Here is a 24939-nt window from a genome sequence, read left to right as displayed (position 1 = left end):
TGAGCTGCTCAGAATCGAACTCCTGGAGTGAGCAGTGAGTTAGACCTGCAGTGCTGCCTTCTAACCGCAGTGCTGCCTTCTAACCACAGCGCCAGCACAGCTCCATCACTTTAGATCAGGGGTCTCTAACCTTGGCAACTTTAAGACTTGTGGACTTCAATTCCCTCTGGGAGTTGAAGTCCACAAGTCTTAAAGTTGCCAAGGTTGGTGATCCTTGCTTTAGATGGTTTCTGTCACATTTAGTTTTACTAACTTGCCCAAAGCTGTTTCTGTATATGAACATATGCTATTTCCTTGGAAATTATACATGCTTGATTCACTATTATTCTCTTCCAAATCAGACAATAAGTCTTCTATTACTACATGAGAAACTCTTTCCTTCCTCCCATTAAAAAAAGCCCCATTCAGGGGTTTCTTTCATTAGCATCTTGGTATCTTTCAGAATGCTGAATCATCAGTACCACCCAATTAGAAATAAATTGTCATGCGTTGTGTGATTTTTGAAACACATTATGCTAAATTACTCAACAGAGGAAATACTACACTCTTGTGGTTAATGATGAATTCAAGTTGAGTAACAGCTGCTGGGGAGAAAGATTAAAAGTGTTATTTCCCCATCGTGTACCCAATGAGGCATCTGAATAGTGGAAGTTTATAGTATCAAAATATACATAACACATTTTACTGCCTCTGTCTCATTCACTCTTTCCTTCCCTTGCTCGTTGGCTGGGTAGTGAAAGTTATGCGGTTTCCCTCACATAAATATAAAATAGGAATTTATAAGTTAGTAATAATCATACAAAAAAAGTGTCGAGACTTTGGAAAAAGTGCAGAGAAGAGCAACTAAGATGATTAAAGGCCTGGAGACTAAAACATATGAAGAACAGTTGCAGGAACTGGATATGGCTAGTCTAGAGAAAAGAAGGACTAGGCAGGACATGATAGCAGTATTCCAGTATTTGAGGTGCTGCCACAAAGAAGAGGAGAGTCAATGTACTTTCCAAAGCACCAGAAGGCAAGACAAGAAACAATGCATGGAAACTAATCAAGGAGAGAAGCAAACTGGAATTAAGGAGAAACTTCCTAACGTTGAGGACAATTAACCAGTGGAACAGCTTGCCTTCAGAAGTTGTGGATGCTTCAACACTGGAGGTTTTTAAGAAGAGACTGGACAGCCACTTGTCTGAAATAGTTTAGGCTCTCCTGCTTGAGCAGGGGGTTGGACTAGAAGATCTCTAAGGAGCCTTCCAGCTCTATTCTGATTAAAGGATTAAAAGTGTTTTAAATATCTGTGTGGATATGTCATGACTTTCTAAATCAATTTATTTATTTATTTATTTATTTTGTCACAACATCATACAAAAAGATTATATAGTATATACACATATAAACATATATAGGAAGAAGAAAAGAAAAACAATAGGACAGGAACGGTAGGCACGTTTGTGCGCTTATGCACGCCCCTTATGGTCCTCTTAGGAATGGGGTGAGGTCAATAGTAGAAAGTTTTTGGTTAAAGCTATTAGGATTATGGGAAGAGACCACAGAGTCAGGTAAAGTATTCCAAGCACTGATGATTCTGTTGCAGAAGTCATATTTTCTGCAATCTAGATTAAAGCGGTTTACATTAAGTTTAAATCTATTGGTTGCCCTTGTATTATTGCAATTAAAGCTGAAGTAGTCTTTGACAGGAAGGACATTACAATAGATGATTCTGTGAGTTAAACTTAGGTCTTGTCGAAGGCGACGGAGTTCCAAGTTTTCTAAGCCTAGGATTTCAAGTCTGGTGGGATAAGGTATTTTGTTGTTTTCAGAGGAATGGAGAACTCTTCTTGTAAAATATTTCTGGACACGTTCAATTGTATTGATGTCAGAGATGTGGTGAGGGTTCCAAACAGGTGAGCTGTATTCTAGAATTGGTCTAGCAAATGTTTTATATGCTCTGGTTAGTAGTGTGGTGTTTTTGGAAAAGAAGCTACGCAAAATTAGGTTTACAACTCTTAGAGCTTTTTTTGCTATGTAGTTGCAGTGGGCTTTGGCACTTAGATCATTTGACATGAAAACTCCAAGGTCTTTAACGGGATGGGGGTCGTCTGTAAGGTAATGTAAGGTAATCTACAGAAAGAGCCGTAACTGGTGTGATTACACTACACACTGTAGTATAAACCGTAGTTTACAAACACAATTGTTACTAACCTCGTGTAACAATGAAAAAAAATCCCATTAAGACTTAGTGTAATATATTAATTCCTATCAGTGTGGGTAGGAGTTGCAATATTGTCTAGGTTAAAGGCACAGTTTAAGAAAAATGTTTAAAGATAGCCAGAGAGAGTTAGAAAGTGTCTATGCTAGTTCAGTGCTATAAAGTTTTATATAGTCAAGATTTTAAGTCTATTTGCATTGTGACACCTTCTCCTGACTTGTGTGCTTTTTTTGTTGCTAATCAGAACATGATGAAATGTTGAGTCAGTCCACAGCTGGCTTTATGAAACATAAAGCACAAAAAATTGAAAGCCAGATGAAGTGCAGGAGCAGAGGCAGAAACTTCGCTGCTCTTTAAACAAGGCAACCCGGCAATTTTAACATGAAACATATTTTGCTTTTATTTTGGGGTGTTGCCCTTTCTTATGGACTCCCCATCCTTTCAGAGAAGAGAAGCGAAGAACAAAACCAGCAGCTTGCACAGGTAACAATGCCACTGGGCTCTGAGAGACTTCGAATCAAGATAGCTTAGGTCAGTGATGGCTAACCTTTTTGCCTTCGCATGCCAAAAGCGGGGGGAGCGCCGGGAGTGCGTGTGCATACCCACACCCATAATTCAATGTGCCCTGCCCCCCCTGGGAATGAGCACGCGACCCCCCACGCTCACCCCGTTTTTGGCATGCGATGGTACAATGGGCCCAGTTTTCACTTTCCCCAGGCCTCAGAGGCTTTCTAGAACCCTAGGGAGGGTGAAAACAATCTCCCACCACCCAGAAGCCCTCCAGAGGCCAGAAACAGCCTGTTTCCTGACTTCCGGTGGGCCGGAAGGCCCAAAAATCAGCTGGCCGGTGTGCACATGCGCGCTGCAGCTGCGGTATGGCAACGCTCATTTGCCCACCGATATGGGTCCATTTGCCACCTGTGGCACAGGTGCCATAGATTTGTCATTACGGCCTTAGGTTGAAAGGTGAGGTTCTTAATATTTTTTGAGCTTGCTCTTTTCCTGCAGATGTTTAGTTACCAGGCTACGTAACAACCTCAGTGCACAGGAGAGGGAAGTATACTGGTTGTTTATATATATGAACTTGTCTTGCCAGTCTTGTTTGGGATATATTTTTTCCCCCTTGATTGTTCCTTGATTAAGGTATTGTTTTTTCCCCCTAATTGTTTATCTGTTCCGTGTCTTATCTGAGTACTGGTCCTCTGGCTTTGCTTAAGATGTGTGCTACAGAAATTGTAGTGAGAAATTGGTGGTGTGTGGGGGAGTTATCCTTTTTCATAGGTTGTAATGGTTATGTTGTGCAACTCCAAAGATCCAGTAATCCAGATTGCGCAATCCAGTCCAAACTGGGAGCATTTCACCCCTGATATGCTCTCAGTGTACATAAAAAGAAAAGATACATTCATCAAGAATCATAAGGTACAACACATTTGTTTAACAACTGTTCAAAGTTACGATGCTGCTGAATAAAATGACTTATGGTCGGTCTTCAGATATATGATTCTTGCAAGTAACATGATGAAAATGTGAGTGTTGACATGTATTGACGATGATTACAGCATCCCAATGTCCCTTAATGGCCAATTGTGACTTTTCCAGAGGGTTTCTAACAAGCAAAGTCAATGGGGGAAGCTGGATTCACTTAATGGCCATGTGATTTGCTTAATGACCATGGCAAAAATATCAAGTGCGACTCATCTAACAACCAAATCACTTAGTAGTGGAAGTTCTGTTCCCAATTGTGGTCATAAGTCAAGGACTACCTGTAACAATATTCCTAAGAAAATGCAAAAATGAGTATGCCATTGCTGTTCTACCAATCAAACATTGAATAGATTACAGCGTATAACAAATTAATGTGAAAATTATGTGTTCATTTTTAGACTTGGAATGCTTTTCTGTTTTTGTCAGGCATATATCAATCAGTTTTATGAGCAAAAAGTGGATCCGAGGCAGCGAGGATGGAAGATAAATAATTTGTCCTTTGTGGATAAAATCAAACAAATGCAAGACTTTTTTAGATTGAATGTAACGGGAAAGGTTGATTCTGAAACCCTAGAAATCATGCAGCAGCCACGGTGCGGTATCCCTGATATTGGACAGTATGTCCTGGCTCTTCCTGGATGGGGAAAAACTAAGCTTACATACAGGTAAAAAATAATTTGATGATAGACCAAATGAATGAGATGACCTCAAAAAATTCTTTGTGATATCCCCTAAATCTAAGCTAACATGTCTCAGATAAGAGTAACCCAGTACCTCCTTACTATAGTTGTGTACAGAATAGCAGTAGTGGGATTCAAATAATTTAACAACCGGTTCTCTGCCCCAATGAGTGGCTCGGTAGGCGTGGCCATGGTAAGCATGGCCAGGGGTTGTGACAGGCAGCACTCGGCCTCCTGCACCTCCTAGGAGCCAAAATGGGGCACATGGGGACTCCTGGAAGGGGTGGGAAGGGGCAGGGCCAACCAGCAATTTAACTACTGGTTCGCCTGAACTGGTCCGAACCAGCTGAATCCCACCACTGCAGAATAGATCTTAAGCAACAACAATTTTGTCTTAAACTCAACACTTATAACTTGAAAAATACTGTAAATTAATTGTCACTCTTAGAACTTCATTTTAAACTGGAAAAACTAAACTTGAATATTGATAGTATCGGTGTACAACTCAGGACTTTTGATTGCGTTGCTTCTCGTGAAAGTTTGGGAGAACTATAACATTCCCTATAAATAGTATTTTAAATATGATAAAAAAGAGAAATTATTAAGTACCGACTAGGCAGCAAGAATATTAATCCATGTAATTTGATTTGATTTAATAATTCAATTTAATTGAAATGAAATATAAAGGAAATCTCAAAGGTGCATTTTTTAAAAAACCACAACCGGACTTTGTTTTTTCCTTGAAGATATTTGGCTTCTCATCCAAGAAGCTTCTTCAATTCTGACTGAATGGTGGAGGGTGAAAGGAATTATATTCCTTGCAGTCATCTGGTTGTTAGCACTCTTTCTGAGAATTGCTGAGTCCACCTGGAGGTTTATCCATGCCCTCAGGGTCACCTAAATAGTGCAAATGGGTATGGAACCTTCCTGGAACAGCTGAAAGGACTGTTTGCAAAAACAGTTCACTGGAAGAAAATGCCTTGGGTGGGGGGGAAGGGAAATTTGTTTTGCTCACACTTCAATAAAAAATAAAAGTCATATGAATAACTCGATCCCAGAACTGGTCAATATGAATTGGAAAGATTTTAGCCATTTGTGTTCTGACCTAGGCTCCCTTAAAAAAGCAGGAAAGCAGAATCTTGGTCCCGGAAAAACCTCTTTTACTTACACGACTGTGAATTACTTTCATTCCCAGTCAGCAAGGCTTGTCCAAACAGTTTTTCAAAGGAATATTTATCAACACAATTTATCTCGCTTAGAAAACTGCCATGTAACTTGTTTCCAAATGCAATGTAAGGCAAAACTTGGCACAGAGTCTCTTAGAGTCACAAACAGAACTTTCCACTCTTGAAATGACTGAATAAACGAATTGTTTCCTGCAAAAGCCCACTCCTCATTCGCTCCTCTTTTTTTTCCTTTGGCAGGGGCCAATTACCTCCAAAGTGTGGCTTTATTCTCAAATTGACCCTACTTTCTGAGTTGTTCTTGTCTCCTGGCAGCTCTGCGCATGTACACACTGGGAACAGGCTCCAGCTGTTCCTCTGCCTCACTGCTGTCTAACTCCCTCTCTGCCTCCAATGCAGAGCCCTCGTCCGAGCTTTCCCCAGCCCCTAGGACTGGCCCATGTGCTCCCCAACCTTCTCACTGCCTGTCTCTGCTGCTGGCAGGCCACAACAATTTGTCTCAATTTACTTGGATCTCTGTTTTTTATTTGTATGTTCATTTTTCAGTCCAGATTGTTAATTGCCATAGTAGTGTAAATGATTTGTTTCTTTTAAGCTCACCTTTATCATTGTTATAAATAACTCAAGGCAGCAAATATGCCTAATGCTCCTGTTGCCTCCTATTTTCGCCCTGTGAGGTGAATTAGACAGAGAGAGAATGCCTACTCAGGGTCACCCAACCAGCTTTCATGCCTAATGTACAACTAGAATTCACGGTCTCCTGATTTCTAACCTGGTGCTTTAACAATTAGACCAAACTGTTTCAGTGAGAAAATGCTCTTCATTTTAATTTTCTTAGAATTATGAATTATACTCCTGACATGAAGAGAGCTGATGTGGATGCCTCCATCAAGAAGGCTTTTGAGGTTTGGAGTAAAGTCACTCCTTTGACTTTCGTCAGGATTCAGAGAGGACGAGCAGACATCATGATTGAGTTTGCAACAAGAGGTAGCACCTTAAATCCTACAACAGCTTTAAGTTTCTTTAAGCTCTTTTTTATGAAGTGATCTCAGTACAGTAATCTCATGTCACGTTGTCTTTCAGTGCATGGCCGCTGTCCACGGCAATTTGATGGACCCTTAGGTGTCCTTGGGCATGCTTTCCCTCCTGGTCATTACTTCCGTGGAAATGTCCATTTTGATGAGGATGAAACCTGGATAGCCAATTTGTATGGTAAGTAGTAATAAACCTTTCAGTTTTAAAGTGCAAGAGCTATTTTTCACTGTAGCTGTAGGCCAGAGGTCTTCAAACTTGGCAGCTTTAAGACTTGTGGACTTCAACTCCCAGAATTCTGGGAGTTAAAGTCCACAAGTCTTAAAGCTGCCAAGTTGGGGGGGCCCTGCTGTAGACAACCCTCCAAAGAGAACAATCCAGAATAATAATGAAGTCATTAAAATGAGTATCATTGCATTCTTGTGCATGGTTATCTGAGTTGTGTTCCACTGAACCAAGCATGGAACTTTCAATTAGAGACAGTCCTTGTGTGATGACCATAATCGAGCTCACAATTATGGTTGCAAGTCCTGATGGTCATAAAATGAGTCACCAAGGGACTGAACTCAATTTTATTATCCTTTTTCAGGTGGCTGCTAAATGAATTTGGTGAGCAAATATGGTAGTCATTAAGCAAACACCATGCTGTTTACATGAACGCCACAGTCTTTAGCCAACCTATTGTTCACTATGAAAATAACTTTTTTCAAGAAAAAAGGTTTTTTTGCAAGAACTCGGTATGCCTAGTTTAATGAAAAGAAGGACTAGGGGAGACATGATAGCAGTGTTCCAATATCTCAGGGGTTGCCACAAAGAAGAGGGAGTCAAACTATTCTCCAAAGACCTGAGGGTAGAACAAGAAGCAATGGGTGGAAACTAATCAAGGAGAGAAGAAACTTAGAACTAAGGAGAAATTTCCTGACAGTTAGAACAATTAATCAGTGGAATGACTTGCCTGCAGAAGTTGTAAATGCTCCAACACTGGAAATTTTTTTAAAAATGTTGGATAGCCATTTGACTGAAATGGTGTAGGGTTTCCTGCCTGGGCAGGGGGTTGGACTAGAAGACCTCCAAGGTCCCTTCCAACTCTGTTGTTGTTGTTGTTGTTGTTGTTGTTGTTGTTGTTGTTGTTGTTGTTATTATTATTATTATTATTATTATTATTATTATTATTATTATTATTATTATTATAAAAGTAAATGCTAGCTGTTGTAATGTTGTAAATTGCAGCCATGTGATCGCAGGGCACTGCAAATGGCTACAGTATGTCTAATGGTTGGGCTTGTTTCTAAACATCCAAAATGCAGTCACATGATTGCAGGAGGGGGATGGACCAGTGGTAAAATCCAATTTTTTTTACTACCAGTTCTGTGGGCGTGGCTTGGCAGGCGTGGCAGGGGAAGGATACTGCAAAATCTCCATTCCCATCCCACTCTGGGGCCAGCCAGAGGTGGTATTTGCCAGTTCTCCGAACTGCTCAAAATTTCCACTACAGGTTCTTCAGAAACTGTCAGAACCTGCTGAATAGTACCCCTGGGTGGACATCAGAGTTTTGAAACCAGGACACAAGTACTACTTTTGGGGTCCATCATAACCCAAATGGTTGCTAAGCAACTGATCATAAGATGAAGACTACCTGTATGTAAATTCAGTTATTATGAGATGCTAAGCTTGAAGCAAGCCGTTTCATTCAGAGATTTCTGAGACAAAGGCAGGTTTTAAAGCTAACCAAGATAAATACTGTAAGGAATTCCATCAAAAGGAAAACAGGGAAGGGAAATATCACTTCTAATTATTCCAATTATTTTCTGGCTTGCTCCTATCACTCGGAACTAGAAGTAACTTGAAAGTGTCATTATTTCTTCATTTATTTACAGATCAAAGAAGATCTAGAAATTACCCTGTTGCTCCAGCAGAAGACATCAGAACTCCTGTTTTGAAAAAAGCACCAAAGCTGAAGTCTTCTGCTGTTCCTCTCCCTTACTCCACCATTAGTAAGTTTAAAGATTCTCCACTTTAATGGTGGGAATTCTTCCTTGTAGAAAGAGGGGAGGATATAATGACATTTTATCTGTAGTTATAGTAGTGGGAACAGTCTACATCAATGTCACTTATTTATATATATAATTATACATCATCTATGGGAGGCAGGTTCTTCTTGCCTTTAAAAAAATGAACAGCTATGGCTGATTGAAACTTTTTATAAGTTTTATTTGTATGGAGTTCTTCAACTTCCAATATAATAGATAGTAGATGTTTAGATTGGGTATTGGTCTCTGTTGGCCAGCAATATAGTCCTCAGCTTCAGCTGGAGCTCTCACTGGATGGGAAACCAAAAAACTGCTGATGGAGCTTCATCAGCCAGAGATGGATAAAACAACAACACTTTCCAACACATGAAAAGCCCCAAAATGGATGTTCTATGGGCAAAGAAGGAGTAGGGTGTGGACAGCTTTGAAAAGACTAGATCCAACTTTCCTGTTTTCCCAGATTCCCCTAATTTGGATGTCCATCTGCTATGTGAGCCCCCGAACTACATTGCTGATTTGCTATCATGTTCAGCATGCCTGACCGTAGGAAGGATTACAAACACAGCAGGAATTATTACAATCCACTGCCTTGATCTGACTGGAAAAACAGATATCCCACCACAATCTGCCTTGGCCATTATGCCCTGAAAAGCTTGGGAATTGGGGTATAGGAATTAATTGCTCCAGGGGCAACCGTGATTGCTTGTAAGGACACTTAAGAACACCTTAACATTGGAATTGTTATATTGGTCCATAAAGTCAATCCTAAGACATGAACCACAGGAACAAGTCATTGAATTTTATCAGCAACACTTTCAAAAGTGGCTTACCAATCAGTCTTCCTGAGGGTGTGGCCCAAAGTCACACAGATGGTTTCCCATGGTCTCTGAACTTCTTTAACTACTAGACCAGGGCCAGATGCATCACGTGCTGGCCACGCCCACACCTGGTTTAGCAAAGGGGGGGAATCACGATACGTCAGATGACACTGCTGTGACAACATGAGTTTGATACCCCTGTACTAGACCAAATTGGTTTTCTTGAAAATAGGGACATGTTCCTTATACAAATAAAATATTGTTCTGGTATGTAATTCCTCGTGAAGTTCTACTGTATATTATATGCATGTATTACAAATGTCTCATTTTCTCCACCTAAGCCTAAATAGAGCAATCATACGTGCATTTCCTTGAGACTGAATTCCAATGAACTCAGTGGAACTTCATGTATGTATCTACAATCCATGTATAACTATGTTTTATTGACTGATTGATTGTTTTATTGATTTATTTAGAATTCAATTTGTTCCTTGTTGCTGCACATGAGATTGGGCATGTACTTGGCCTGGCACATTCTAATGATCCAAGAGCACTGATGTTCCCCAATTATAAACCCATTGACCCTGATGATTCTCCACTTTCTGAAGATGATATTAATGCCATTCAGGCCATCTATGGTAAGAAAGCATACCTGCAGAGTTCACTCACAAAACCATGATTCAGTTTTTAAGCTAACTTTCTTTAATCTGTTTGAAAGCATGTCCAATATTTTTCCAGGACTTTTTGACTACAGATAGTCTGAATAAAAGAGTAACAGAGTTGGAAGTAATTCTGGAGGTTACTTCCTTGAAGGTCTTCTAGTTCAGACAAATGGTTGTCCAATCTCTTCTTAAAAACTTCCAGTGTTGGAGCATTTACAACATCTGGAGGCAAGTTGTTCCACTGATTAATTGTTCTAACTGTCAGGAAATTCCTCCTTAGTTCTAGGTTGCTTCTCTTCTTGATTAGTTTCCACCCATTGCTTCTTGTTCTGCCCTCAGGTGCTTTGGAGAATAGCTTGACTCCCTCTTTTTTGTGGCAGCCCCTGAGATATTGAAACACTGCTATCATGTCACCCCCAGTCCTTCTTTTCATTAAACTAGACATACTATTCCTAGACTTATGTTCACAGTTGAGTCCAAAATTTATGTTGCTTAACAAGACAGTTAAGTGAGTTTTGGCTCATTTTATTATCTTTCTTGCCATAGGTGTTGAATGAATCACTACAATTGCTAAACATGGTTGTGAAGTGAATCTGATTTCCCCATTGAAATTGCTTGTCAGAAAGTTGCAAAATGTGTTCATATGACCCTGGGGCAATGCAACCCTCAGGCAAATGGATAGTAAAGTTTCCTAGTTCAATGTTGCTTTCTTACATCAGACTACCTCCCAAGCATGTCAGATGGCCCACGAGACCCCTTGTAACTTTTGTTCATGATTATAATTTGCCACAGTAGTTATGCCAGTGTTTTCTGAGAACCAGCTGCAACAATTCCATCGTGTCGTTTAAGGGTCATTCACATAGCTAGAGCAACAAATTTGGAAGAGCTGCTTAAAGGAAAAGATCCAGGTTGCAGGCAATGCTCCAGGATCTCTTGGATCACTCCAGGATCTCTTCTGTAACATGCCAGACCTGCCTATTTCATTGCTTGCAAAAGCAACAGAAATATGATTAGTTTCAAATATCCCCTGAAAAATATGATACACTATGCTATGGGTATATCACAATATTGTTTATTTGCCTTTGACTTACAGGTAGCATCTTGTGTGAACTCAGTTTATTATTGCTTATTCAAAAAAAGGAAAGATGGGAAGAGAGTAAGGAAGGAAAAATAAGGAGAGGGGAAGAAAGAAGGATGAAGAATGAAGAGGGAAGGAAAAAGAAGAAAAGGGAGGGAGGGAGGGAGGACATTATAATGAGAGTGAGGGAGGGTCTCAGGGAAGTCCTGCCTTAGCACTTGGCCACCACAGGTGCTCCCAACATGAGTTATGTTGAGCTGGCCATGCCCACCAGGACCACACACACACACACCGGCCACACACACCCAGCAGTGGTGAAATCCACTTACCTTCGCTACCAGTTCAGGAACGGGAACCCGCGGGAGTGCGTGTGCACTATGCAAACATAGTGCGTGTGCACTATGCGCATGCACAGATGATTTTTTAAAAAAGGACATAATGACGTCCTAGCAGATGGGCAGAGCCTCCCACCACCGGCGCTACCGGTTTGGCGAGCTGGATAGTACCAGGGGGGTTTCACTGCTGCCCCCCAGCCTTCTGAGGTCAAACACAACCCTGATGTGGCCCTCAATGATATCCAGTTTGACACTCCTGATATATACAGTACATCACATTTAAAGGTCCTTGATGCTCTCTGAGCTTGCTTGTTTTCTTGCAGACGTTTCATCACCGTAACAAGGTAACATCATCAGTGCCAGTAAGGAGTGTGTTTTGCTGTCAGTCTGTATTCTGATGACTTGACTGTCTGTGTAGGTGGGGGCAGTCTTAGAGATTCCTTGGTCGGGCTGTTTACTGATGAAACTTTGACAGTTTCTTGATTAGGGTCTTGCTTACTTGATTGTTGGTCTGGAGTTAACCTTAGAGTTTATCTATGCTGATCTGAGTACTGATTACTGGTTGAGAACTACTGGGGTCTTTTTCTCTTTTGGGCTGATTGATTTTCTTCTTTTTTGGTACATGATGGTTTAATTCAATATGAAAACATACCTAGTATGTCAGGGCAAGATCTACCTGGTAGGATTATTTTGCCAATACAGAAGAATTGCAAACAATAACTCTGTCTTAATGTAGGCTTCAAAAACAAGCCATGATGATATTTTGTGTGTCAAGAAAGCATTCTGGAAATGATGCCATTATTTAATTGGATAAATCACCGAACACCTAGAAGCAAACAAAGACATGATAGCTGTGTTCCAATATCTCAGGGGCTGCCACAAAGAAGAGGGAGTCGGGCTGTTCACCAAAGCACCTGAGGGTAGAACAAGAAGCAATGGGTGGAAACTGATCAAAGAAAGAAGCAACTTAGAACTAAGGAGAAATTTCCTGACAGTTAGAACAATTAATAAGTGGAACGACTTGCCTGCAGAAGTTGTGAATGCTCCAACACTGGAAATTTTTAAGAAAATGTTGGATAACTATCTGACTGAGATGGTGTAGGGTTTCCTGCCTGGGCAGGGGGTTGGACTAGAAGGCCTCCAAGGTCCCTTCCAACTCTGATGTTATGTTATGTTAAAACTTACACATATTGCATAGATCACTTCATTTGTCCACACTCTTCAAATAGATCCCTTTCCACTCTGAGAATAAGTGTTACGATTAATCACATTCCATCTGATTATTTTAGGACCGTCACAAAATCCTTCAAATGAACCAGTGAAGCCAACGCTACCAAAAGCTTGTGATCCTAAGCTAAGTTTTGATGCCATCACTACCTTCCGAAGAGAAGTGGTATTTTTTAAGGGAAGGTAAACAGGATTTGCTTACTATAAAAGGACAAAGACAGAACAGCTGCATAGTATATATATCGCAGGTTCAGTAGCTTGACATTGAAAATAAAAACTGTTCCATTCTCTACCCCCACCTTGTGTTCATTTGTTGCCTCATCATTGTCCCAAAAATGTGTTTTCTTTTTGGTTTTTCTTTGAAGACATTTTGGTTCTCAACCAAAAAGCTTCTTCAGTTCTGAAGTGAAGAAGCTTGGATGAGAAGTAAAACATCTTCAAGGAAAAACAAAGAAAGTCCAGTTATCTTTGGAAAAAGCACCTTTGGAACAAAAGATGACTCAGAATCTCCATAGAAGTTTTGCCTCATCACACTTTTCTGACTCCATTGCAGAAAGTTGGCAATTTTGATCCATTAAAAATTAACTGTAAGTACTGTATATATACTTCACGATTCATTTACTCACTATAAACCTTAGAATAGCACCAGGATTATTTTTCTCCAAATTGCACGTGAATTGGAATTTAGAGAGAACCAAACAAGGTAGGATTTGTGTCAAATAATACATGCCTGAACCAGAGGTGGGTTTCAGCAGGTTCTGACCAGTTCTGGAGAACCGGTAGCAGAAATTTTGAGTAGTTTGGGGTAGTAAAAATTCTGACTGGCCCCGCCCCCATCTATTCTCTGCCTCCTAAATCCCAGGATTGGGAGGAAATGGGGATTTTGCAGTAACCTTCCCCTGGATTGGGGTGGGAATGGAGATTTTACAGTATCCTTCCCCTGCCATGCCCACCAAGCCATGCCCACAGAACTGGTAGTAAAAAATTTTGAAACACACCACTAGCCTGAACCACTAGATTACAGAACTATAGGGTTCTAGCTCAAAAAGGTTCTTATTTTCTTAGTCCTTGAAGCCTGAAATCTTACTAGGATGAATCTCCAGAAAATATAGTGGGCCTTACTTCTGAGTAAATATACAAGCCATTGTCCCAAAGGTGCTTTTCCAAGAGGCAACTGGACTTTCTGGTTTTTCTTTGAAGACGTTTTGCTTCTCATCCAAGAAGCTTCTTCAACTCTGACTGGATGGTGGGGAATGGAAGGATTTATATTCTTTGCAAGGGGGCACAATGCTCAGCAGTTAAAGACACTCAGCTTGCTGGCTGGAGAGCTGACAGCTCCAGATTTGAGAGCTGAGCGTCGCTCTGAATGGATGATGGGGAATGGAAGGAGACACCATCCAGTCAGAGCTGAAGAAGCTTCTTGGATGAGAAGTGAAATGTCTTCAAAGAAAAACCAGAAAGTCCAATTGCCTCTTGAAAAAAGCATCTTTGGGACAACCATGACCTGGATGACAGACCTCTGGTGGCTCAACAGACTAATGCAGTCTGTTATTAACAGCAGTTGCTTGCAATTACTGCAGGTTCAAGTCCCACCGCGCCCAAGGTTGACTCAGCCTTCCATACTTTATAAGGTAGGTAAAATGAGGACCCAGATTGTTGGGGGCAATAAGTTGACTTTGTATATAATATACAAATGGATGAAGACTATTGCTTGACATAGTGTAAGCCGCCCTGAGTCTTCAGAGAAGGGCGGGATATAAATGCAAAAAAAAAAAAAGACATATACAAGCCATTGCACCAAAAATGTTATGTTCAGCTTGTGCCCCTAATTGTATCCTTCTGACTATGTTAGACTGGTTTCTAAACTGATTTACAATAGAACCAGCTGTCTGTTTTAATTCACAAAACAATTATTTTTAGTAATAGGAAATGCACCATCACATTCATTGCAGGCACATCTGGAGAGTGTATCCTACTGGCTCTGAAGTGGACATGGAACCAATTTCTACTTTGTCGCCTCTCCTGCCAACTGGAATCCAGGCAGCTTATGAAAATATGAACGATCAGGTTTTTTTCTTTAAAGGTAAGACATTAAGCCTGGTATTATTTGAATTAGAAGTTTAGGAATGAGCAACTTGCAGTATTAGAGTGATAAATATGGCTCCTGGACTAATTTCAAAAGTTCTCTGCAAATATTCAGTTTGGGTCTCAGAGAATACCGTGTTTCCCCAAAAATAAGACCCTGTCTTACATTTTTTTGAATCCCGAAATAAGCGCTTGGCCTTATTCTCAGGGAAGTCTTATTATTTTGGGGTGCATTGAGCAAGACGGGATTCTTGATGAACGTATCTTTTCTTTTATGTACACTAAGAGCATATGCACCAAGACAAATTCCTTGTGTGTTCAATCACACTTGGCCAATAAAAAAAAAAATCTATTCTATTCTATTCTATTCTATTCTATTCTATTCTATTCTATTCTATTCTATTCTATTCTTGCCATCTTACCTGATTTCCAGCTCTGTCTCCCTAACCCTAACTAAACATTTAAATATTTTCAGGGAGGGCTTATTTTCGGGGGGACTTATGCGCTCAAAAGCCCAATTGGGCTAATTATCAGGGGATGTCTTATTTTTGGGGAAACAGGGTAACAACTTCTCTGGCAACCAGCTGTTGGAAAAGAGGGATCAAGATGTAAATAAAAAAAAGAAAAATAGAGGGAAAAAAGGGGTGGATGTTAGGCAGAAGCAGAGACGGCAGTGAATTTTCAAGGCTAATAGCCAAGTTTGTGAGGAAGGAGCAAAAATCTGCGTGATGACAGGCATGGTGGCATGATGCAAGTCCTCCGCTCCTCAGTGTCCATTATCTTACCAAGCTTGATACACAATTTTCCTGTGGAAGCCTTGCTAACAGCTCTTGAGAGCTCTGTGTTCTCTAGGAATTCATCTCCTTTTAAAGCCAGGCGATTAAGAACAGCAGCCAAATTCCACTGGCAAGAGAAAGAGAGCAGAGATTTTTATTTTATTTTATTTTATTTTGTCACATAGTATATTTAAGCATAAGCATGAAATAACTATACAATATATGAGCATATATATAAGCATGAGTATGTAATAACTATATTTTTTATTTATTTATTTTGTCACAACAATATATGTAAGTATCATACAAAAAGATTATATAATATATAAACATATATAAGAGTAAATATTAGGAGGTATAAGCATATATATATATATATATATAGGAAGAAGAAAAGAAAAACAATAGGACAGGAACGATAGGCACGTTTGTGCGCTTATGCACAAACCTCTTATGGTCCTCTTAGGAATGGGGTGAGGTCAATAGTAGAAAGTTTTTGGATAAAGTTTTTAAGATTATGGGAAGAGACCACAGAGTCAGGTAAAGTATTCCAAGCACTGATGATTCTGTTACAGAAGTCATATTTTCTGCAATCTAGATTAAAGCGGTTGACATTAAGTATTAATTAATTAATTAATTAATTAATTAATTAATTAATTAATTAATTAATTGGATATAATCAAAGGGAACATTAGGACAGGAATGGTAGGCACGTTGGTGCTCTTATGCACGCCCCTTATAGACCTCTTAGGAACGGGGTGAGGTCAATAGTAGATAGTCGTTGGTTAAAGCTTTGGGGATTTTGGGAAGAGACCACAGAGTCAGGTAGTATATTCCAAATATTAACAACTCAGTTACTGAAGTCATATTTTCTGCACTCAAGATTGAAGTGGTTAACATTAAGCTTAAATCTGTTGTGTGCTCGTGTATTGTTGCAATTGAAGCTGAAGTAGTCTTCGACAGGAAGGACATTGTAATAGATGATTCTATGAGTTAAATTCAGGTCCTGTTGAAGGCGGCGGAGTTCTAAATTTTCTAAACCCAGGATTTCAAGTCTGGTGGCATAAGGTATTTTGTTGTATTCAGAGAAGTGGAGAACTCTTCTTGTAAAATATTTCTGGACATGTTTAATTGTATTGATGTCAGAAATGTGGTATGGGTTCCAGACAGTCAAAATGTTCAAACGAATTTGACATAGCCCTCCTGAGCTGGCTAACAGTTTGCCTGGCTGTAGGAACTAAAGGAGATTTAAGACATTGAAAGGATTCTGTAAATGAAGAAGAATGTTTGTTTTTGATGTCCCAAAGGTGGTTTTTCTTTAGGAGGCAACTGGACTTTCTTGCTTTTTCTTTGAAGACGTTTCACTTCTCATCTAAGAAGTCATATATATCATTCCAGTATTGGAGGTTGCTCATTCCTAAACTTCTAATTCAAGCTTTGAGAAGAAAAAACAAGGAAGTCTAGTTGCCTCCTGAAAAAAAACACCTTTGAGACAACCATGATCTGAATGATTGAGTATCTCTACAGACGTTTTAGACTCTTGTGTCAAACTCACACTGGGTTTTGCTTCAAGAAAACAATTTGGGAGCTGCCCAGAGTTGGTTAAAACATGAGTGGCTATATAAATGTTTTAAATAAAATAAATGAAGTTGAAAAAAATAAAGAGCCTTGTATTTCAGATGGGCAGCCATTATTCATTTAAACCAAGGCTCTCCAATCTTGGCAACTTTAAGCCTGGTGGACTTCAACTCCCAGAATGCCCCAGCCAGCTTTGCTGGCTGGGGCATTCTGGGAGTTGAAGTCCACCAGGCTTAAAGTTGCCAAGGTTGGAGAGCCCTGATTTAAACTGATTAAATGGATACATACGTACGTACGTACATACATACATACGTACATGCATACATGGATTATTTAATTAAATTTAAAACCTTTTGGCTTCTTTCCTCCTATGTCTTTCAACAGGTAATAAATTCTGGATGATTAGTAGGCTTCAAATGCAGCCTGGCTATCCCCAACCCATTGACAAGTTGGGATTCCCAACAAACATTGAGAAAATCGATGCTGCTGTTTTTGATAAAGATACTAGAAAAACCTATTTCTTTGTTGGTAACCAATACTGGAGGTAAGGTCTCTTGAACCCCTTTTAAAAATAATAAGGATCGTATTTATTTATTTTATTTATTTATTATTTAAATTTTTATACCGCCCTTCTCCCGAAGGACTCAGGGCGGTTCACAGCCAGATAAAAAATACACAATAATACAATATAAATACAATTAAAATACAATTAAAAAACTTATTAAATTGGCCAAGATTAAAAATTTAAGATAAAAACCCATTAAAAACCCATAAATTTAAAAACTAACCCAGTCCAGCGCAGATGAATAAGTGAGTTTTAAGCTCGCGACGAAAGGTTCGGAGGTCCGGAAGTTGACGGAGTCCTGGGGGGAGTTCATTCCAGAGGGCGGGGGGAAAAAAGACAGAAGGGGAATATTAAAGCGATCTTCGAATACTTTTTTAAAAATATTTTTATTGGAAGTTTTAATAACAACAGTAAAAGAAAACGCGGAGTAAACTCAAAAAGAAGGAAAAGTAAAGCAAATAAGATTTTTAAAGGACATTAAGTTAAAAAAAAACCTTGATCAAACAAACCAACTTTATACTTCTAACAATCTTAAGCTTTAGATCAGGGGTGTCAAACTTGCAGTCCACGGGCCAGATGCATCACGTGATGGTGCCCGGTTTAGCGAAGAGAAAAAAAAATCCTGATATGTCACATGATGCCGCGAGTTTGACACCCTTGCTTTAGATCCATGATCTTCAAATGCACAGCAGACACACACAGACTTAAGAACATTCTAACTGAAGACTAGAAAAACCTTCCTAGTTTGGCAAGAAAAATTCCATTTTAAAAAATCTTCATAAGTCTTAGCAAATTCTGTGATTCTAATTGCTTGTGTCTGTCTCTGTGTCCACATGTATTCCCCCACATCCATGCATATGCATACAAATACATACATTAAACATATACACATACACATCACACACACACACACACACATATCCCAACATGACCCCAACTAAGCCCAAATTTCCGTTGCTAAGGGGGACAGTTGTTAAGTGGACTTTGCCCCATTTCATGACCTTTCTTGCCACAGTTGTTAAGTGATCTGCCTTCCCCATTGACTTTGCTTGTCAGAAAGTCACAAAAAGGGATCATATGACCCTGGGATAGTGCAACCGTCATAAATATGAATCAGTTGAGAAGTGTCTGAATTTTTGTCACATGACCATGGCGAATGCTGCAACAGTTGTAAATGTGAAAAATGGTCATGAGTGTCATGTCCCACTCCCCCTCCGACGACCGGGTCTAGGAAGTCCATATCAAGCGTGGCCACGAAGCCTCTGCAGCTTTGCCAAATTCTTTTCAGATTTATCAGGGCAGGCAGGAATCCAAGTTGTGACTTCAGCAAACTAAATGAGACTTTGCTTGACTCAAAGTTGCTTGACTCAAGCTGGTCCTTTATATAGGCTGTGGGGTGTGGCTCCATGACTCAGCACTTATCCAGGCCTGCCCCTCCCTTCCTTCTGCTGACGTCGCCTCTCAGATCCTCCCACTGTGAATTCTCTTCCACTGAATCTGCTGCTGGTAATTCCAGCACGTGGCTGGCTCCCTGCTCACATGCTGTAGGAGTGAGGTTTGTTTGTTCATTCCTGACATCCTGTCCGGGCATGGGGCCAGGGCTGGGGGCTGGAGGCATGGCAGGCCGTTCATCTTCATTATCAGACTCCGAATCTGATAGCAGGCCCGGGAGGAGACGGGAGGGGCCCGGCTGAGGCGAGGAGGGAGGATGAGGCACAACAATGAGTCACTTTTTTCAGTGCTCTGTTGTAGCTTTGAATGGTCATTTAATGGACTATTGTAAGTTGAGGACTTCCTGTATATGTGTTATATACAGGTTGTGTTTTAGATTCCGAATTTTTCAGAGTATAAGACACTCCAGCCTATAAAACACACCTATCTTTTTTGGTGAAGAAAACAAGAAAAAGAAATCTGTCTTCTCCTCCCAGCAACTTTGCCTTGTTGCAGCAAACAGAAACAGCCTGCTTTACTTTCATTTTCGATTTCAGCATAGCTTGATTAGCACAAGAAAAAAACCCTGCTTCCAGCAATTTACTTCCTTGCAGCAAGCAGCAGAGGTCCCCGCAAAACAGCTGAGAGCAAAACAGCTGAGAGTCAGGAGGCTGATCCAATCAACTTATGCTAATTAGGCTGTGCTGAAGCTGAAATGGGCTGTTTCTTTTTGCTGCTTGCTGCAAGGAAGTAAATTGCTGGGTGGCGGAGGCCACACGGTAGGGGCCAGTGGGTGGGTGAGGCTACATTCGGTGTATAAGATGCACCCAAATTTTCACCCCCTTTTAGGGGGGGAAAAGATGTGTCTTATACTCCGAAAAATATAGTATATAAAAGAGAAGTGCACAACCTACAGCCTTGTGCCGGTTGGTATAATCATGGGATGCTTTCCAAAAGTTGACAAAAGAAAAAATATTAATTTAATATATATTAGAAGCAATGTTTTAATTGTTCGTATTTAAACCAAATCAAATTTAGCTTTAGCTCACAGCAAACCTAACTGAGTTTTTTTTTATCTTAGCATCAGACACTTTTTTGGTTGCAATCTACCCATTATTTTCAAACGAGGCTAGCATACCCTTAACCATCAACCGCACTCAAAGTTTTTGTGCATCCTTGTTTTAGGACTGACATGTGATAACATCTCCTAAAGCCAGTGGTGGGATTCAAATAATTTAACAACCGGTTCTCTGCCTTAATGATTTCTTCCAACTAACAGTTTGTCAAATTGCTCAGAAAATTAACAACCGGTTCTCCTGAAGTGGTGTGAACTGGCTGAATCCCACCACTGCCTAAAGCAAATGTTCACACTCTCTAAACATAACACAAAGCACCAACAAACACTACATCCGAATGTAATGATGTGAAAAACAGAATACGGATATGAAATTTATTTCCTATATTTATAAATATTTATATATGACTTTCCAAACAATCAGCAAATAGAATGGGAGGTCATTAGTGGTGCATAGAGAGTCGGCGATGTGTGATCACAATGGAGCCCAAAATGTATGTTGTTAAATGAGAAATTGTTATTTTACGACTTTTCTTGCCATATTTGTTTATTTGTTTGTTTATTTATTTAGAATAGAATAGAATAGAATTTTTATTGGCCAAGTGTGATTGGACACACAAGGAATTTTTCTTGGTGCATATGCTCTCAGTGTACAATTATTTATTCAATTTGTATACTGCCCTTCTCCCAAAGGACTCAGGGCGGTTTACAGCCAATAAAAATACATATAATATAGGTTAAAAACAATATAAAAAACTGATTCAATATATGGTGTAGAAAAGCTAAAATAAAGATAAAAAACCCCATTTAAAACTGCATTTAGGCTAGCCCTGCACGATGGAACAAAAGCGTCTTCAGCTCGTGGCGAAAAGTCCAGAGGTCAGGAAGTTGACGAAGCCCTGGAGGCAGCTCATTCCAGAGGGCCGGAGCCCCCACAGAGAAGGCCCTCCCCCTGGAGGTCACCAGCCGACATTGTTTGGCCGATGGCACCCTGAGGAGGCCCCCCCTGTGGGAGTGCACAGGTCGATGGGAGGCTACTGGTGGCAGTAGGCGGTCCCATAAATAACCCGGTCCAATGCCATGGAGCGCTTTAAAGGTAGTAACCAATACCTTGAATTGCACCCGAAAGACCACCGTGAGCCAGTGCAAACCGCGCAGGAGAGGTGTCACATGGGAGCCTCAAGGTGCTCCCTCTATCACCCACGTAGCTGCATTCTGGACCAGTTGGAGCTTCCGGGTGCCCTTCAAGGGGAGCCCCATGTAGAGAGCGTTGCAGTAGTCCAGGCGGGATGTGACGAGAGCATGTTAAGTGAATCACTGCGGTTGTTAAATTTGGAACACGGTTGTTAAGTAAATCTGGTTTCCACATTGACTTTGCTTGTAAGAAGATTGCAAAAAGGAATCATGTAACTCTGGGACACTGCAACCATCATAAATGTGAGTCATCTGAATGTAAATCACGAGACCATGGGGATGCTGCAACAGTCATAAGTGTGAAAAATGACCATAAGTTACCTTTTTCAGTGCCATTGTAACTTCGAACGGTCACTAAATGAACTGTTGTAAGTCGAGGCCTACCTGTATTGTATTGTTCTCCATCGGATTCTATTTCATCTTTCCCCATATCACATATTCCACCGACAGCTATTCTCACTATCTTTCATTAGGACTATGGGCTGAATTCATACCAGGTATGTCTTGCACTCAGTATGCTCCTTGAATTGTATTTTTCAGGTATGATGAAAATACTCGGTCCATGGATGAGGATTACCCAAGGAATATAAGCGATGATTTTCCTGAAATTGATGAGAAGATTGATGCTGCCTTCCAGCTCAATGGTAAGGAAAAAAATGTATTTTCTAATATGGTTCTAGAATATGGATCATGGACTTGCTCATAGACCTAGGAACTTGTCTACTGTCATTATTTATTTGTATGTCACATTCCTATGGCAGTGGTACTTAAAAGCATTAGAAAAACTATACTGTATCACAAGATAATTCACTTATAATTATCTTTATAAAGAAAATTTGGTTAACAACAAACCTTAAACAGTTTCATTAATCTGCATAATAATATGCATTATCCAGTAGTCTTCTATAGTCAATAATAAGGACTGAAAACTGAAATGCAGAAATGTTATCCAGAAACAAATAAAAGGCTTTGAATTAACTTCATAGACTTGAATAGAACTTGCAATAATTTGCCCCAAATGTGTTTTTTCAAGAGGCAACTGGACTTTCTGATTTTTCTTTGAAGACGTTTCGCTTCTCATTCAAGAAGCTTCTTCAGCTCTGACTGGATGGTGGGGGATGGAAGGATTTATACTCCTTGCAGACAGCTGGTTATTTGCATTCTTTTAGCAGGTCATCAAGGTCACCTGGAGGTTTCTCTATGTCATCAGGGTCACCTGAGTGGTGCAAATTGGTGTGGAGCCTTCTTGGAACTGTTGAAAGGACTGTGTTGTAGATTTGAAATAGATGATGTCATAAACCTCCCCCTCTGTTGAGAGAGGCCTGTTCAATTTTGACATAGATGGCTTCTTTGATCCCTCTTTTAAACCAGCGATCCTCTCTGTCCAAAAGAGAGACCAAAACTTTTAAGATTTAAGAAATTTTTAAGAAAATGTTGGATAACTATCTGACTGAGATGGTGTAGGGTTTCCTGCCTGGGCAGGGGGTTGGACTAGAAGGCCTCCAAGGTCCCTTCCAACTCTGTTGTTATGTTATGTTATGTTAAAATATGGACTTTGTTGTCTTCAAAAGAGTGGCCTGTGCCTTTTATAAATGGAGATGGACTGCTGAATCTAATCCTGATGTGTTTGTTCTCCTGTGTTGTGCCACGAAAAACCAGAAAGTCCAGTTGCCTCTTGAAAAAGCACCTTTGGGACAACTATGACCTGGATGTCTGAGAATCTCCATAGACATTTGCAAAGATTTGCCACTTTTGAGTTTGCCTTATCATCGTCTTTGCAATCACATCACAGCTGAAAGAGTAGAGAACGCCTCTACCAATCTTTTGTCAATCAGACTTTCTACAGCATTTACAAATTGGGAGGGAGGGAGGGTTCCTTGGTATTCTTTGAACGTGGTTGTTTTCTCGCAGACATTTCATTACCCAATTAGGTAACATCATCAGTGCCAGTGGGTCAATTCAACAGTTCAACCCTCAGCTATAAATATTCTCTTCTATTGGTTTATAAATTTACAAAACCTGTCTCATGCCATCCATGTTTTTTTTAACTGATGCCATTGTTTTGATATCTTGTCTATCATCTGACATTTTTTTTAAAAAATAAAAAAAATGATGGACAAATATGACAAATCCAGCCTGAACATCTGGCTGAGGGTACGATGAAAAAAAATTAAAATAATAACAAATCAATTAAAAAGGAAACAAACAAACAAAAACCCTCAAAGGGCAGACTCGATGGATGTTTTTCTGCCATCAGTTTTCTACGTTTCCATCATTTTTCTCTATATAACACAATGTTTTTCCTTCTAGATTTCTTCTATTTTTTCCATGGGTCCAAGCAGTGGGAGTTTGATCCGAAGACTCAAAGGGTGATTCGTGTGATGAAGAGTAACAGCTGGCTTAATTGCTAGAAATTTTCTTAAAACACAACTCCTGTAACAAGAAAATAGTAGACAGATGATTCTGCTAAAACACTAAAACTATGAACTGTTGTATATCACAGATAATACATTTGGGGAGCAATGATCCAGTGGACCACTAGATGGCAGTAAAGAAATATTGAAAATTAGCTTTTTGCTGTCCGCAGGATGGTTGCAAAACAGTTATGTACTCCTACTTTAGTTATAAAATGTGATTTCTTTTTAAATATCTATATTTACTCAATGCATATAAAGCTTTAAAAAGAATTTTAGCTGCTTGTAAACAGTGACTGCATTTTCTTCTGTGACATGGACACTAATAGTCTGTATGTTTGCTCCCAAATAAGATTCACTAAGTGTAGAGAATTACATTGGCTGGAGAATATGTGCCAATTCTGCCTTATGCCACCAGACTTGAGATTCTGGGTTTAGAAAATTTAGAACTACGACGCCTTCGGTATGACCTGAGCATAGATCATAAAATCCTCTGCTACAATGTCCTACCTGTCAATGACTACTTCAGCTTCTACCACAATACACGAGCGCACAATAGATTTAAACTTAAAGTGAACCGCTCCAGTCTTGATTGTAGAAAATATGACTTCAGTAACAGAGTTGTTAATGCCTGGAATGCACTACCAGACTCTGTGGTCTCATCCCAAAATCCCCAAAACTTTAACCTAAGACCGTCTACTGTTGAACCTCACCCCATTCCTAAGAAGTCTGTAAGAGACGTGCATAAGAGCACAGCGTACCTACCATTCCTGTCCTAATGTTCCCTTTAATTGTATTCATTTTATGTATTCAATTCATGCTTATAATTATATATATATTATTTAATACGTATTTGACAAAATAAATAAATAAATAAATAAATTCAATGCTATGCATTCTGAAATTGATTTGCAATTTTAAAAAAACTATTTCCTTTTAAAATGTATTTGAAGTTGATGTACAATAAGATAAGAAAATAATGTTAATAACAACAAAGGATTATATTAGAACAAGGGTGTCAAACTGGATGTGTCACATGCAGGCCATGCCCACCCCAGCTCCATGAAGGGAAAAACCATCACCATGT

At 39.8% G+C, this 24939-nt stretch overlaps 1 protein-coding gene across 1 annotated transcript; it reads left to right on the top strand.

The window, feature by feature from the left end:
- The first annotated feature begins 2513 nt into the window (after positions 1-2513).
- Positions 2514-24739, top strand: LOC131199618 (matrix metalloproteinase-27-like). Its single transcript, XM_058185580.1, has 11 exons — positions 2514-2686; positions 4115-4353; positions 6391-6539; positions 6636-6764; positions 8462-8578; positions 9909-10070; positions 12797-12917; positions 14687-14817; positions 17558-17717; positions 21979-22082; positions 23749-24739. The coding sequence occupies exons 1-11, from the start codon at positions 2585-2587 to the stop codon at positions 23847-23849; spliced, it is 1515 nt and encodes a 504-aa protein (XP_058041563.1). The 5' UTR covers positions 2514-2584; the 3' UTR covers positions 23850-24739.
- The last annotated feature ends 200 nt before the right edge of the window (positions 24740-24939 follow it).

The sequence above is a fragment of the Ahaetulla prasina genome, chromosome 5, assembly GCF_028640845.1.
Source record: "Ahaetulla prasina isolate Xishuangbanna chromosome 5, ASM2864084v1, whole genome shotgun sequence".
NCBI classification, from domain to species: Eukaryota; Metazoa; Chordata; class Lepidosauria; order Squamata; family Colubridae; genus Ahaetulla; species Ahaetulla prasina.
This window is presented reverse-complemented; position numbering and strand designations above follow the sequence as displayed.

Coding starts and splice junctions, on each gene's coding strand:
- LOC131199618 (XM_058185580.1), top strand. CDS start 2,585: ATGAAACATATTTTGCTTTTATTTTGGGGTGTTGCCCTTTCTTATGGA. Junction 4,354..6,390: donor AAAACTAAGCTTACATACAG/GTAAAAAATAAT, acceptor TAATTTTCTTAG/AATTATGAATTATACTCCTG. Junction 8,579..9,908: donor TCTCCCTTACTCCACCATTA/GTAAGTTTAAAG, acceptor TGATTTATTTAG/AATTCAATTTGTTCCTTGTT.